Consider the following 15,482-nt stretch of genomic DNA (forward strand, 5'->3'; position numbering starts at 1 on the left):
CAACCTACCCTCAATGATGGGAAGCAAGTCCAAGGCCAATAGAGGCAAAAGCTCAATACCATATAATATTTTTGGGATAATTTTACCTTCATAAAATTTCAGACAGGGAAGAATGGAATACTTGCCGTACCTGGAATCCACCCGTACCAATTGATTGCTTAGTGCCGATCCACTTGAAGACAGCCATTCTCTTTTTCTGTGTGTAAATCTCTTTATTACATTGTTGACATGAAGTAAACAAGAACAATATAAATCTGAACAAATAAGTACATAATATAGACAACAAAACATCAATATTTTTGCACAATTTTCTACAAATGGAACAATATGTGAAAAAAGAAAAGATAGAATCAGAAAAGGAATGAGATAAATTAGAAAAAAGGCAATTCTTCACATATACAAATAATTAAAAACATTCCATATGGCTGAGTATTTATCAGCTTTTTTAACCTTTGATAAGAGACTTTGGGACACATTCCAAGTGTGGCGGTCAGGAACAAGGGTGCTGGTAAGCTTACCAGCACCCTTGTTTCCGGACTGCCACACTACGAGTCTGCCTGCAGGGGCCATTTCGCCTGGCAGGGTCAGGCCTGCTGGGCGCAACGCTCACTGCAGGCAGACTTTTCACAGAAGCACCTGCACCATTAGCATCAGTGCTGGTGCTTCTGTCTCCCCACTTCCATGGAGCCATATGTCCTAAGTGGGTGTTTCTTGATTTTCCTTATTGTGCTAATGCTTCTTAGTTTTCCTTATTTGTACTTCTGTGATCAATCACCTTATAAATCTGTCTTGGAGGGGAATATATGACTGTCTTCTTCACAACACCCGATTAAGAAACACCCCCTTCTTTCGGAACTCTACAGAAACCTAAATAGGGGACTCTCTCCTGATGAACCATGGGAATACCTGTGGGGAACCACGTGTTGAGAGATGCACATTTAAGTTCTGACCAATGAAGAGAGATGTATATCTAAGTTTGGACCTATGAAGTTTTGTCTAACAAGGGTGTAACAAAGACTGTACAACAAAAATACCAAAGGAAAAATTGTAGGACAAAATAATACATTTCGGGTAATAAGAATTACCAATTATAAGATGAAACAATACAATATGGTATAAGAAAAGAACAGGTAAAACACAGAATAAACCAGAGCTGAATCAAATTTAAGCTAGTGTGTTAGTGATCATTTGAGGTTAACGAATAGTAACAGTTAGCACACTGTCTAAATGCACAACTCATAAACAAAAACATCTAAACCAATTGAACATGCATTAAATAATAAGGAGCAATGCTGCTGGACGAAAATGGCATAGAAATATTATTTTCTTTTTTTACTGGCATGCTGTTTATCCTGTTGGGCACTCCTACACCAAAATGTCACATGTTCCTCCTATATTTACAACAATGGAAGCTTAATTCTGCATTATTGAAATGTCTCAAATTACGAGGTGAGTGGAAATACATATGCTTTTCTGCCAAGCCCGTTCAGCGTAACAGGTTTTTAGTTATTTCCCCCTTTCTCTAATACATATAATTTAGGGCCCGGAGTCAACTAGTCAATTCTGCTCCACACTTGGGCATAAACCGCATAAAACAATTGCTTCACTGAATATTTTCACTTGGAGCGTCATGCAGGAGAAGAACACAACACATTATATCCAAAATAAAAAGGTAATAGTGCCTTTAGAACCTTGTAGAATTAAAACTAGTCACCTGCACACATAAGCAAGCAGAGGATAAATTGTAAATGCATGTCCGACATAATGGCTGAATAAAATCTACAGTTAAACCTTAACATGAAAATGGAGACTTAGCATACTTTCCTGCTAAAATAAAGATAGTCTATAATGCACATTAACATGAGAAGGCACATCACAAACCGAAACATTCCCGTTACAATATACCATTAAAGTCCCGTGAGCCTTCATCCCTCAGTGCTCGCAACGCGCAGCATCAGTACAGTATACATCACACTTAAAATGGAAACAAAGCAGGAAGCCGTTCGTGCTCTGTATTGCCAGTATCTCTAATCCAATATGCTTCACGTTTTGGTCGTCACGGAAAAGTCTTTGGCGAGGTAATGGCGGACAAGTTGCCAGCCGCAGAGAATACATCCAGGCATATTACGTTGAAACCAGGCATCAGAGGAAAGGACCCAGAGGTTTTTTACAAGAGAATGCCACACGTGCTGCAGAGTTTTAAATTCATTGGCCCTCATTACAACCCCAGCGCTAAACCATGGCGCTATTAGCACCATGGTTGGTGCCGGTGTTGTAACGAGTCCGCCATGGTGGAATGGGGAAATACCGCACCATTCCAAGGTTGGCGGGGCAGTATTTCCCCATTTCACCATGGCCCTTCCCCATTTCCATTTTTGCCCCATAGGGCTCAGTGGGACTGGGGAAGGCGCTAAGTACGGTACCGCAAATTGCGGTACCGTAATTAGCACCAAGGTCCCTTTGCGGCACCCTACTTTAATGGCTGGTACAACCAACCGTTAAGGTTGGGTCCCGCAAAGGGACCTCGTAATCAGGCGTTAAGGGTTTAACGGCGCCGACACCTTTTACGGCGCTGTTATACCCTTAACGCCAGGGTCGTAATGACCTCCATTGACGTTATTTAACAGCAACAAAAGATTAAATAATATGCATACTATTGGAAAAATATAGTCAAAACATGTAAATAAGCACACAACAAATAAAAATGAAACTCAGGCTATTAAAAAACCGTTGCGTTTTAACAACATTACTACAGCCATTCTGTTACGAGAGATTTATTATGTTTAGCAAAAATGGGAAATCACAAATATATAAAACACTGGGCCTCATTCCGAGTTTGGAGGTAACCATGCCGCTATTCGCGGCATGGCTTCCTCCAAACTCGTTCTGATTCCACCCTGGTGAATGGAGCAATTACCGGTCCATTCCAAGGTTGGCGGGACCGGTAATTCCCCATTCACCAGGGCCCTTCCCCATTCGCATTTGAGACCCGATAGGGCTCAATGGGAATGGGGAAGGCGCTAATAACGGTACCGTAAATTATGGTACCATTATTAGCTCTAAAGTCCCTTTGCGGGTCCCGTTCTTAACGCCTGCTAAGGAAGGACCCGCAAAGGGAACTCGTAGTAGGGCGGTAAGGGTTTAACGGCACCGGTCTCGTTACCGGTGACCGTTAACGCTTACTGCCCTACTTGTATTGAGACCCACTGTATTTTTTCCATGGGTGCTTGATCAATATTCCAAGTAAATGATTTAACAATTTGTTTGCTAGTGCATTGCATTTTTTTTTTAATTAATTTTTAGTTTATGGAGCTCGGCAAATCTGGAAAAAGCAGACAAAAGATGTTGTAAGCCGATCGGGGTTAAATCAAAAATGTAAAAGTCATCGACATATGCATGCCAGATTGGTTTTATTTGTTGAATCCTTAGGGTGGTGAGGGCTGCAGGATTTAGGTGCTCACCAATGTCATTCAATTAAAGATTAAATAGACAAGGCGCAAGTACGCAGCCCTGCCTAACCCCTTTAGAAGTAGGAATACAACGTGACAGTGAACCATTGTGGTCTAGTAAAACATGTATGTTTGAATTAGAATGAAGGCCAACGATGAGCCTTAAAAGGCCCTGCGGGATTCTTCATTTCTGTAACTTGGTTCACAAGAGACCTCGATCGACTGCATCAGAAGCAGCTGAGAAGTCAATTGTGATCATATAAACTGATTCATATTTAGGCTGCTGCACTTGACTAATAATAGCTTTTAATAAAAACCTATTCAATGTGGTGCCATGGTGTTTCCCGAAACCAGTCTGCCATTGGGGAATTCTATTAATTGACTTTTGTCAAGATTAAAGATGTTGAAGAAGCAAAGCAGCAAAGATCTTACTATCCCCGTCCATGATTGCTATTGGATGGAAATGTAATGGATCGACGTGTAGACCCCTTTTAAAGATTAGAAAAATGCATGCTTTAGACCAGGATTCAGGCAAAGTGCAGGTGGTGACAATGTTGTTAAAGAGAACATGCAATTTGGTTTATCAAGTGTCAGGATCTCCCTTGAATAGTACATTAGAGAGGTTATTAGGGCCAGAGGCCCGCAAGGGGCTCAGTTTATGTATACATTAAAAAATGTGATCCTTATCGATAACCATTGACCAATCACATAATGAACTTGTGGTCGGGGAGGCATATTTATGACTATTGCTGCCTGAGTACTGAATGCTTGACCAAATGAGTAACCCATTGAGTTGAAATGGAAGAGACTCTATGCTCGGGCTGAGAACAAGCAAGGTCATTCATCATGTACTAAAATGATCTCACATCCTTATTCCTCAACACCAATAGCATTTTCTCGGCATCACGCTGGCAACTTAATACACGGTTATTTTTAACCCAGTTTTTGTACGATTGTTTTACTTTTTTAACCTGCAAGAGCTTAGAATGTGGACCAAGAGACACATCTGATCTTAAAACATTAGGCTGAAGGCGCATAACCTTTTTCTGATTAGCCACATTTGGAACAAAGGCATGAAGGTGCTTCCTGGAAGGACCCACACTCCTACGAAACATACATAGACTACATGAAAGGAGGTCCTCCAGAAAGTCACCGTAGTTTTCCACTATAAATATGGAATACTGCCAATCCAATGAAGTGGCAATCAGCCAGGCTCAGGCAGTCTCATTTACCTTACATATAGAGATCCTATTCCAGTGTACTCAGTGGCCCGCTGAGTTCACTCTTGAGTTAATAGAAGTGGCCAGCGACTGCTCTCGCATCAACTGACTGAAGTGCAAAACCGTGGTATCTATGGTCACTGTAGACATTTGGGACAATCTCCCAGGTTTCACGTTTCCACCATCTTCCCAGGGCAGGTCTTCGTACGTGGTTCCAGCAGCATCTCTTGCGCTCTTTTAGGTCATTACTGTACTTGAAGCATTCCAATATCATACATCTGGAACAAGGGCTCCTGGGGCAACAACAGAAGTCATTCCACTGATTTCTATAGTGGCAGAGTTGGGCACATCACTCCGGTTGCAAGCACCTACAATTCTATACCATGCTTGTGCAAGGATAGATATATTACACCCACGTCACTAGAAAGATAATGGTAAGGTTAACCAATGTCTATGGCTTCTGTTTTGTCCTGTTCTGTTGCGGATCTAACATTGAACATGGTTGATCATACCGGATCTAATGACTATCTAATAAATTACATATGTATTTGTCCTATGTTTGATTCAGGGGTGAATAGCTTACTACAGGTTAGTCCCCTACTCTAAATAATTGCCTATAACTCCAGTTCTGTAGCGGATCTAACATGGAAAATGGTTGATCCTACTGGATCTAATGAATATCTGACAACTGACGTACACTTTGGTCCATTTTATGATTGAGGGGGGCTAGCTATCGGTTAGCCCCCCACTAAAGAATTGTTTATAACTCCTGTTCTGTAGCAGATCTAATGTCAAAAATAATTGATCAAACCAGATCTAACAGAGATCTAACGAAACAGATCATTTTCTGCCAAAGATCATGAAAAGTGGGGGATAACCTGGGTGAGATCAGTGTAACTAGCTGTACTTGTCATAGTATACATGACTTTGGTGGGAAGAAGGGAGGTTTTGGGGGGAGGGGCTTTATCTGTCCAGAGAGCCACTATGTGTTTTAAGAAACGTTTGTATTCTGGAATGGGAGATAAGGAGCCTCAATGACTTTTGAAATACAGGCCCTGAAAGGGGGAGCAGCGCTGCCAGAGAAAAAAACACAGTTCTCTTATGGGAGGTGGGGCGGGGAGCAGGGTGCTGGATCTTCTATATTTAAATGTAGAATGAGAGCAGGAGAGACATAATCAGTGATTACTTCCTCTATACATTGTTCCATGATAAGAATGTGACATTTGTTTTACTGAGCAAAGCACATTATCAAAATGTAGGAGAACTATACACATTATTTCCGGATGTTCCCTTTTGAAATAGCTCTATGAGCAATGGGAAGAGGACAGATAGCACCAGAGGTGTTTCCTGGGGGGGAGAGGGTTGAGGGGGCTATAGCCCCGGGTCTTTTGGGTGTAGCCACTGATAGAAGCTCAGGGGCTACAACCAAAAGGCCATAGCTAGCCCTGTGTCCCACCAGTCCCGACATTAGCTTAGCCCCTGATCTTTTCCAGACCTATCAACACCCCTGGATAGCACCAATGAGGGTTCTGGGCTGCTCTGCATAAAATCAAACACCATTTTGGTAACATAAGAGTGAACAAAGATCTTTAGATTTGACAGATATGTCTGTAATTAATGTGTTGCGTGCTTGGATCACAAATAATGTAATCCATACTGGGCTTGGTGCTCATTTCATTTTTCATAGCACTCCCCTTAGTATTAAAGAGTTTGTAATCATGAGTCCTATATGTTCTTTCGGACATCCTCCTAGCTTAGACGTAAATTGCTGCCACATCTGGCACTCCATTGGAGTCTGAGGCTGATAGTTTCTAGACGTGTACATTCTCAGTTCCCACCTACAGACATGCTTAGAAAATTATTGATATATCTGGAGGGTAATATTTTGCAGAAATCAAACTATGATATGATATGGCATTTAAAACGCGCTTGTACACAAGTGTTTATAGGCATGACAAGACAAGGATGGGGCAACAGAGGGAGGACAAAACAACGATCTTACTAGGCCTTGTGTCAGTCAGATCGTGCAAGTGCAGGGAAGTAAAAGGTGAGAAGTGCCGAGAGGGTGTGGGGGGATCAGGTAGAAGTGCATGTAAATCAAAATTGCATCCAGCAGTTGGCTCAGTGCAGGTAACTGCACTCATGGATCTTCCTAGATTCCCACCAAGATTCTCCAAGAATTCCTCTAAAGGAACAAATTAAGATCACCATTGTTCCTACTGAAAAATCAGGAAATGTGAAGTCATGTAGTGACGATGGAGATGATCATAAGAAGGAACAAGAGTGTTGGAATTGGCTAGCTGGATCTCTAAACCGCTGTTCAAAAAGCTAATGTCAAAATGACTTGCCAGAGGAAGCCCTAAAAATGAGCTTGTGGAACACACGTGGCTTTATACATCTTTACAATACATATCCAAAAGAACTTGAAAACTGGATTTAATTTGCCTACAAGAGACATGGTAGGCAACTTCACCTTGCGCATCTAATTACGAAGTTACTTTTAATCCAGCAATGAAACAATCCAAAGGTAGACCTAAGGCCGGTTTGCTAAAGTTAGTAGAAACAGGTAAAAACATCCATCTGATCTCTTCGACAAACACTTCACCTTATATATGTCTCCTTAGTAGAAATTAGAGATGCCCATGGACAAACGTTGAGTAGGCCTCACATAATCAACGTTTACTGGTAGCATAAAGCCATGGATGAATCAAAGTGATCATAATCTAGTCACAACAACGATGAAAATTCCTCACTGGGAGACAATAGATGCTTGGGAAACCCCAATAACTCTCATGCTGGGAAGGCACAGAATACGATTAGACGACAGAAAAATTAACAACATGACAAAACTCCCTGTAGCGGCAAGAAAATGTGCACTTATGGAGCGAGTTGATTATACGTCTTTTTTTGAACCAATACACTGAACATCAGAGTGAAAACAAAAATCCTGTATTTAAGCACCGGCATGAATATGATCATGAAATTGTATTAAAGAAACTTGGATTACGAAAAATGATAAGAACCATCAAGAAAACTGGAAAAATTGACTCCTGGACAGAAATCAAGAGATGCAAAGCGCGCTACACTGCTTGGCTGGCCTCACACAAACATAACATGTTGCAACAGGGCGCAGAGGCAATGCTTAGAATCATGACAAACAGAGATCTTAGTAGATTCTGGGCAGTGATAAATAACGTGGATGCCCCACAAAGAGCACTCCTTTCGAGCTTGGTAACTGAAAGCAAGTGGATCAAACATTAAACCAAACTATTCACGAAACATAATCAAATAATAAATGTGCAACCGGAAGATACGGAAGTGTGGGCCCTTGAAATCAATGAAGAGGACATTCTGTTAAACATCAAAAGGCTAAGTTCCTCTAGAGCCCCCGGTTTTGATGGTTTAACAAACATGCTACTTAAACAACATCCTGAAGCTTGGGTCGAGCTTTGTTACAATCTCTTCCTGAACATCCAAAATGAAAAGAGAGTCCCAAATTCTTCGAAGACGGCTGTGATAGTGCCAGTGTTTAAAAAAGGAGACAGATCAGCGCCAAAAATGTTTATACCTATAGCTCTGCTCGACCTAATCTTTGCTACACAGCTGCTAAAACAGTTGGGGAGTTGGATTAAAGAAGCTGGTGTATATGATATTCAGCAAACCAGCTTTGTTCAGGGAATAGGGTGCTCATTAAATCTATTGATGATCAACTTACTAAAGATGGAAGCCATAAGGAAGAAAATAAAAATAAATGTGGCATTTGTAGATTTGGCATATGCCTTTGATAGTGTGGATCGCCAATTACTTTGGAACAAGATGACGTCAAACCACTGCCCAAAGCCCCTGATGATGGCTATTCAAGAATTATATTCAGAAACGACCATCAAAGTTAGGTTGAACCAAGCTGGCTCACTCTCAGCACCATTAAAAACGGCAAGGGGGGTGAAGCAGAGATGTCCACTGGGCACTACCCTATTCAACCTGTTAATTGGCAATGTGGAATTCAACTTAAATGAAGCACAATCCTTTTCCCCAAAGATCAACGGAAATGAGCTAGGGCACATGGTATATGCCAACAACATTGTTCTACTAGATCTAACTCTAATTGGCCTACAAAGGAAACTGGCTGCCTTGAAATGCTATACCGACAGAAATAGCCTAGTGATCAATGCCAGTAAAACCGAGATCTTGGTACTCCAAAACCTTAGGGGTTCCAAAAAAAATGTCTCGGCCAAATTCACGTGGTCAATTGGAGGTGAACCAATATCATGTGTAAAGCAAGTACAATACCTGGGTGTAACAATAAATTCCAATCAAACGGATGACCCATGGTACAGAGAATAAAGAGGAAGTGCAGAATGCTGGCTGCCCAAGCGACTGTCATAAACCGGAAAAATGGAAAATGTAGCTTAAAGCCAGTTATGGAATTCTACAGAGCTAAAGCAATTCCGTCTTTGATTTTTGGAGCGGAAACAATTCTAGGTTGTGCATACAAAATCTGATCCTGGTGTGAAAATATCTTCTGGTCTAAAATCAAACCGATCAGGGTTAAATCAAAAATGTAAAAGTCATCGACATATGCATGCCAGATTGGTTTTATTTGTTGAGTACTCAGGGTGGCGAGGGCTGCACGATTTAGGTACTCGCCGATATCATTCAACTAAAGATTAAATAGACAAGGTGCAAGTACGCAGTCCTGCCTAACCCCTCTAGAAGTAGGAATACAACATGAAAGTGAACCATTGTGGTCTAACAAAACCTGTATGTATCTGACTTTTGTGTCAGTCAGATCGCGCAAGTGCAGGGAAGTAGAAGGTGAGAAGTGCTGAGAGAGGGTTCGAGGGGGTAGAAGTGCAGGTAAATCATAATTGCAGCCAGCAGTTGGCTCAGTGCAGGTACCTGCACTCATGGATCTTCCTAGATTCCCACAAGACTGCTTTATTTGGTAAAACATAACTAGATTTCTTCTTTTGTTGTTTAGAGATCTCATATATCACTTATCAAGTGCATATGGCTATTTTTTAGATGTCACACCACTTAAGAAATATAGAAAACATTTCATCTAAAAAACAAATATTCTGCTTCAGCATCTAAAACAGATTTGTTTTTAAAGATCACCTATAAGGTCAGCATCTGTTTCTTTTATTAGACTTATCTGAGTTTCATACAAGCCCATTACAGTGAACTATTTCATCACAGATCTAATTTGGAAGTTTAATGACTCTGAATGCAATAAACAAGTCTAATTCTATCTTTAGGGGATCTCTGACTATTGGAGTTCAATGTTATAATATGACAAACACCAACTGCATAGTTCCTTCCACAATGGCGATATTGGTATTAGACAATCATGTAAATTGGTCCATAGGAGCAAGAGGTCACCATGTGATTACTATATAGTGAGATTACTACACTTCAAGTTCTTGTACCCAAATAATGGGCTGAAATGAGTAGGTTGTCACCATGTATTAGCTGCATAGAGAGATTCCCACACGCCATGTTCATGTACCCTGAATGTGAATGACATATTTCTTTGTTATTTGAGACTTGGAACTCTGAGTGTAATGATTATAATTTCTGGTCAAACGTGTTAAAATTCACTCTTAATGTATTGAATTTTGAAAAATACATGAGTCCTATTAAGTTCATTTCTCTAAAGTTTTTTGTAGAATTTATTGAAAAAAATGTCTTGCCCCTGATGAAGAGTCACACTCGAAACACGTTGGGCCACTCGTACAATAAATACTTTGAATATGTGAAACATGGAATGGTCATCTGAATTATTAATGTTAAAATTCTTTCTTTGTTAAAGACATTTAAGAGTCTGAATTTGTATTTGAATTAATTACAGGATTGTTACCCTATTCTTAGGATAGCTCACTTGGGCATTGTATGTTTAAAAGAATTTAGCTGGTACTTTCAGACCATAGACAGTGTGCAGGGGACAGGAGTTTCCTATCAGGGGACTCTTTTTTTTGTTCGAACTCAAAAAGTGCAGCCAGCAGGTGGCTCATAAGTGCATAGAGAAGAGACTGTAGTCTTGGAGATACAGACCACAAGTGGTGGGGGAGTCAGGAGGCAGTACAAAGTGCAACTCGACAAGAAGAAGACTGGGGTCAAGTTCAAAGGGCAGCCAGGTGACCAGTACATGGAGCAGTTGGGACATCAGCAGGGGAGAAGAAGAGAGAAAGCAGAAGTGACGAGGAAGGTCTTGAGTTGCTTCCGGGAACCAGAGGTGGTTCTGCTCAAGTTTGCGAGAGGCAGGGAGGCTATTCCAGAGGGAGGCCCCAGCCGAAGATAAGAGATCTGCCCCAACTCTCTGCTTGGAAAAGCGACTGACTCTCAGAGAGTTGGAGGTAGATGAGCGGAGAGCTCGAGAAAGGAAATGTTTAGGAAGAGAGAGTTGGAAGTAGTGCATTCCCAGGCCCCAGAAAGCCCTATGGATGATGCAGAGGGTCTTAAACTTGATCCTTACCGCCACTGGGAGCCAATATAGAGATTTCAGATCTGGAGAGATACAATCTCTGGGCTTGAGGCCGAGGACAAGTCTCGCAATCTTGTTCTGGATAAGTTGTAGAGGTCAGACAGTAGAGGCAGGAATATTTAGAAAGAGGCTGCTGCAGTAGTCCAGCCTAGAGAGGACCAGAGCTCTGGAGACAGTGAGCTTCTGGGGAAAGTGAGGAAAGGAACAATACCTCTGAGGAGGAGCAGATGATAGTTTGACTTCTTAGAGATGTCAGAGATGTGAGGAGAGAAGGAGAGGGTGGAGTCGAGGTTTTCATTTTCTTGTCCAAGTATTACGAAACAAATATTTTCTGTCCAAATTCCAAAACTCTGGAACTGATGATGCAAATCGAAACATGGGGCAAGGCGACCTCTAATGCGAAAGTCCAGTATTGTCAGGTTTTCAATCAAATTTAGCACAGGGAAATCAGGTCAGATGCACCTGCAGAACCACTGTATAGATAGGGGGATAATGGGCCATGTTTGGACCTTACCAGACCTGAGCCCTGATTAGTTCTGGCCCACTTGACGCCCTGACTTCTCTCCTTTTTTATCATAAAGCTGTCCCCGCAAGAGCAGTTTTTGGTGCTTCCACTTCAGTCAGCCTACACAAGATCCACTTCTGACACTCCATTGTTGTTGTTTCAGGTAGGGCATTTATGCTGATCTCAGACCCCCTCACCATGGCTGCAATGGCGGATGCTGTGAGCCTGACCAGCACGGTGGATGGGATGTCAGACACCTTCGGCTCCTCCATGGACCTTCGGGACGACATCAGCTCTGTGGGCTCCGACTCTGAGTATGATGGTGCTGCTCCATACAGGCGGACGGACCGGTATGGTTTCATCGGTCGAGGAAACGCTGATGGCAGGTGAGCAATGCTCAGGACCACAATGCCTCTGTCCCAGAGACACCCCTTGATTTGTATTCAAGGCCATCACTGCAGAACATATGATATAAGATCAGGCCAACCCCAAGGGCACGTGTCAGGTTATTTTGGGAAAGTGCTGTGCTTGATGTGTAAATGTTTGGGGTATGGGGAGATCTGATTGTGTAAGTCAGGGAATGAAATTTAGTTTTCTTAGGGTAGAAATTCCTGCAGGAAAAGTCAATTATTTACCTACAGAAGTTCCACTAGGAAAATAACATCCTGCATTTTCTCGTATTTAGCCAACACAAGATTTGTACTTATAATGTAGAACAATCTCTTTCCTCAAAGAATGAAATTCGTTATTTTTAAGATATTCTAGTTTTTACATCACTAGGCTGTGATCACGTCCGCCCACAACATTTCTCCTTTATCATAAACATTAACAAAACGTGCAGTATCAGACAATAGCATATATCCTTTTTCTTTGTATTTGTTGATGCCTGACCTATCACCATGTGTTGTGTCACTCAGTTCCATTAACCATACACTTCAGAGTCCACCAGCTTCTTGGGTAGGTTCCTGGTCAATCTTTTGGGATATCTGGATAGACGTTCTGCCCTAGACGTCTCTTGACAGATCTCACTGCCCACTTCACTAGCCTGATTCAGCACCAGCATTTGCGGAGGACTTACCCATGCCTCTTTGCTGTGATTTGTTAGCAAAATATGCGTTGTGTGGGCATTCCCTCTGCAGGGGTGTTGCTAAGTCTGGAAAAGATCAAGGGCTACACTAATGTCGGGACTGTTAGGACTCGGGCTAGCTAGCCTTTTGGTTGTAGCCCCTGGCATTCTATCCGGGGTTACAACCAAAAGGCCCGTGGCTATAGCCCCCCCAGATGCCCTCCTAGCAACACCTCTCCCTCTCTGTTACTGTCTAGCACTAGATAAGAGTGCTGATCAGCCCCGATTCCTGCTTAAGAGTCCTCCTGGGAGATTCATAGAATGGCTGGCTGTCAATATGGATCCCACAATTCAGTGACCTGCCAAGCTGGGGTTAAAATGGGAGACCTTCTATTCTTGAACAGTTTGCTGTCCCCTGTGTTTAACCCGTTGGGCACCATGTACCTGATAATGTTTCCCTTTTTTTGCTTGCCTCTAATTTTCTCACACCCGCTTATTTTCTATGGTTGGCATTCTCCGGTCGGATGGGCCGGTGGCATTCCTTTGATGCGTCGCCCCATGAGGGGTGGTGCAATATTTTAGAAGAAAGTGATATGGGGCATGGTGCACGCAGGCGCCCTGTTCCTTTGCAATCCAGAAGACTTTATTCTGGTTACACATGAAATGGTAAGCATCCCCGTTGGCCCTAGGGCACAATGGGGTTATGAGTCGGTGACTAATGTCCAGAGATGGTAAATATTCTTTGCATTTTTTCCCTTGGAACGGGGGCCCATGTTCTGGTTTGATTCCTGCCGAGAGGTCAAGTGTCGCATTGATCCTCTAAAGGAATAATGTCCTTGACCGGCAGGGATATCATGAACACTGGTCAATAACCACCGGAACGGTAGGTCAGTTTTAAAAATTCCAACTTTTGTGCTCCGTTGGGCCCACATGCTTTCACTTCTATCTTGCGACTGTACAAGTGATGGTTGTGCTTTGGGGTCGACACTTGTCACCCAGTGGAGTAACTTTGCTGAAAATGTTGGGGGGGACATGACATCTGAAGAAAAGGTGCCCCAGCCAAGGGAGACAAAATGGTGTGCCATGAAAGTTGGGTGGGACAGACACCCCTGTCCCCCTCTAAAATTACGCCCATGTTGTCACCTTATGCACGTCTTTATGATGTCCTCAACTCGAGATTCTGGTTCGGGGGGCCACATTTTTTCTCGTAATCCTGACTTGGTCTTTGTGGTCCCCTGATGAACCTTGTGGGTCAGCTCTAGTACCCTAGAAACTAGGGATGAGGGAACAATGATGCACAATAGATCCATTAGTGATATGAAGAGTTCATGCCGAATGTTCCGTATGCTCTGTAGAATTGTTCTGGTGCTTGTTGTGCAGGCTCAAGCGCTCCCTTATGGAGCCAATACCCCCAAGACACCGACCTTCAGTATTACTGAGTGTGTGAGCTCCACAGCATGTGGAGGGACCCTCAGTGGAGTGTGATGCATCAGAGGAGTCACTGATGCCTGTGCAGAATGCACTCAGAGCTGAGCAGGGTGTTGGGAGAACGCGCAGGTGCCATCTAGTATCGGCAGATAGAGTGTGTGCCCCAATTAGAGGTACATGAGGTATGGAGAGGCAGATGAAACACCTGATGGCCCTCCCAACCCTGACCCCAGGAAAGGTAAAGAGCCCGTTCACATCTGACGGGAGACCATCTGGGATGATCCATGACTCAGGCCCAAATAACTAATACATTTTACTGGCCCAGAATACATGCAGATATTAAAAACCTTATTCAGGCTTGTGAAACCTGCCAGAAGACTAACACTCATATACCAGATCAATTGCCGTAAATCCATTAACAGTCATTGAAATTCCATTCTCAAGGATTGGTATGGACATTGTGGGATCCCTAGAGACTTGCACACTGAGAAATAAATACATTCTGGTAATTGTGGACAACATGATACCCAGAGGCCTTTTCCCTGAGAACACCACACAAAACATTTTGAAGCTTCTGCTCCCTTTCTTTACCCGAGTGGTGTTTCCATAGGAAATATTAACCGACCAGGGCTCTACTTTCATGAGCAAACGCATGGGGAAGTTAAACAACTGTTACATAACACCACACTACAAACATCAGTGTATCGTTCCCAGAAAGATTTAATAAAACCCTAAAGACCATACTACTGAAGTTGGTGGAACAGGATGGTAGAAACTGGGATCAAATAATTCCATCGGCCTTGTTTGCAGTTAGAAAGACCCCTCAGGCTTCTACAGGATTTTTACTGGGGCAGGTTACGTGTGTGTGAATCACAGCACTTAAACAGAAGACTGGTGTTCCTGCCAAGTTGGAGACAGCGCCGCACTCGGATGCCAGACGGGAGGATCACTATCACGTCCCGCTGGCCTTTGGACTTCTGATCTAATACTCCAGTCCATGGTCAGATTTCGACCATCAACATGTACCCGCTGTCTCCAAATTGGCAGGAACGCTGGTCTTCTGTTTAAGTGCTGCAATTCACAGGCACGTAACCTGCCCCAGTACCTACCGGCATTATAACCGTGCTCCCCATTACGATCACATAGGATTTTCCCTCACACCATCTTTTACGTCCCGATGAAGGCCGATCAAGTCACATCCACACAAGAACAGCTTTGAGGCCGAAACATATTTGTGTAGACCTTTCTCGGTGTCACACTGTTGTCACTTAGTAACAGTCCAATTAACTGGCTTGTACCTAATGTACCGCATTGCATTATCTTCCTCATG

At 42.8% G+C, this 15,482-nt stretch overlaps 1 protein-coding gene across 1 annotated transcript in view; it reads left to right on the forward strand.

Annotated features, from left to right (window-relative positions):
* Nucleotides 1-15,482, forward strand: part of TBC1D10C (TBC1 domain family member 10C) — a 211,256-nt gene that overhangs the window by 33,109 nt on the left and 162,665 nt on the right. Inside the window, exon 2 of the mRNA XM_069628960.1 lies at nucleotides 11,822-12,044. Within this exon, the coding sequence (XP_069485061.1) occupies nucleotides 11,833-12,044 (212 nt within the window). The 5' untranslated portion in view covers nucleotides 11,822-11,832. The remainder of the gene's footprint in view (nucleotides 1-11,821; nucleotides 12,045-15,482) is intronic.

Source organism: Ambystoma mexicanum, chromosome 12 (assembly GCF_040938575.1).
Source record: "Ambystoma mexicanum isolate Mex_15411 chromosome 12, UKY_AmexF1_1, whole genome shotgun sequence".
In the NCBI taxonomy this organism is placed as follows: domain Eukaryota; kingdom Metazoa; phylum Chordata; class Amphibia; order Caudata; family Ambystomatidae; genus Ambystoma; species Ambystoma mexicanum.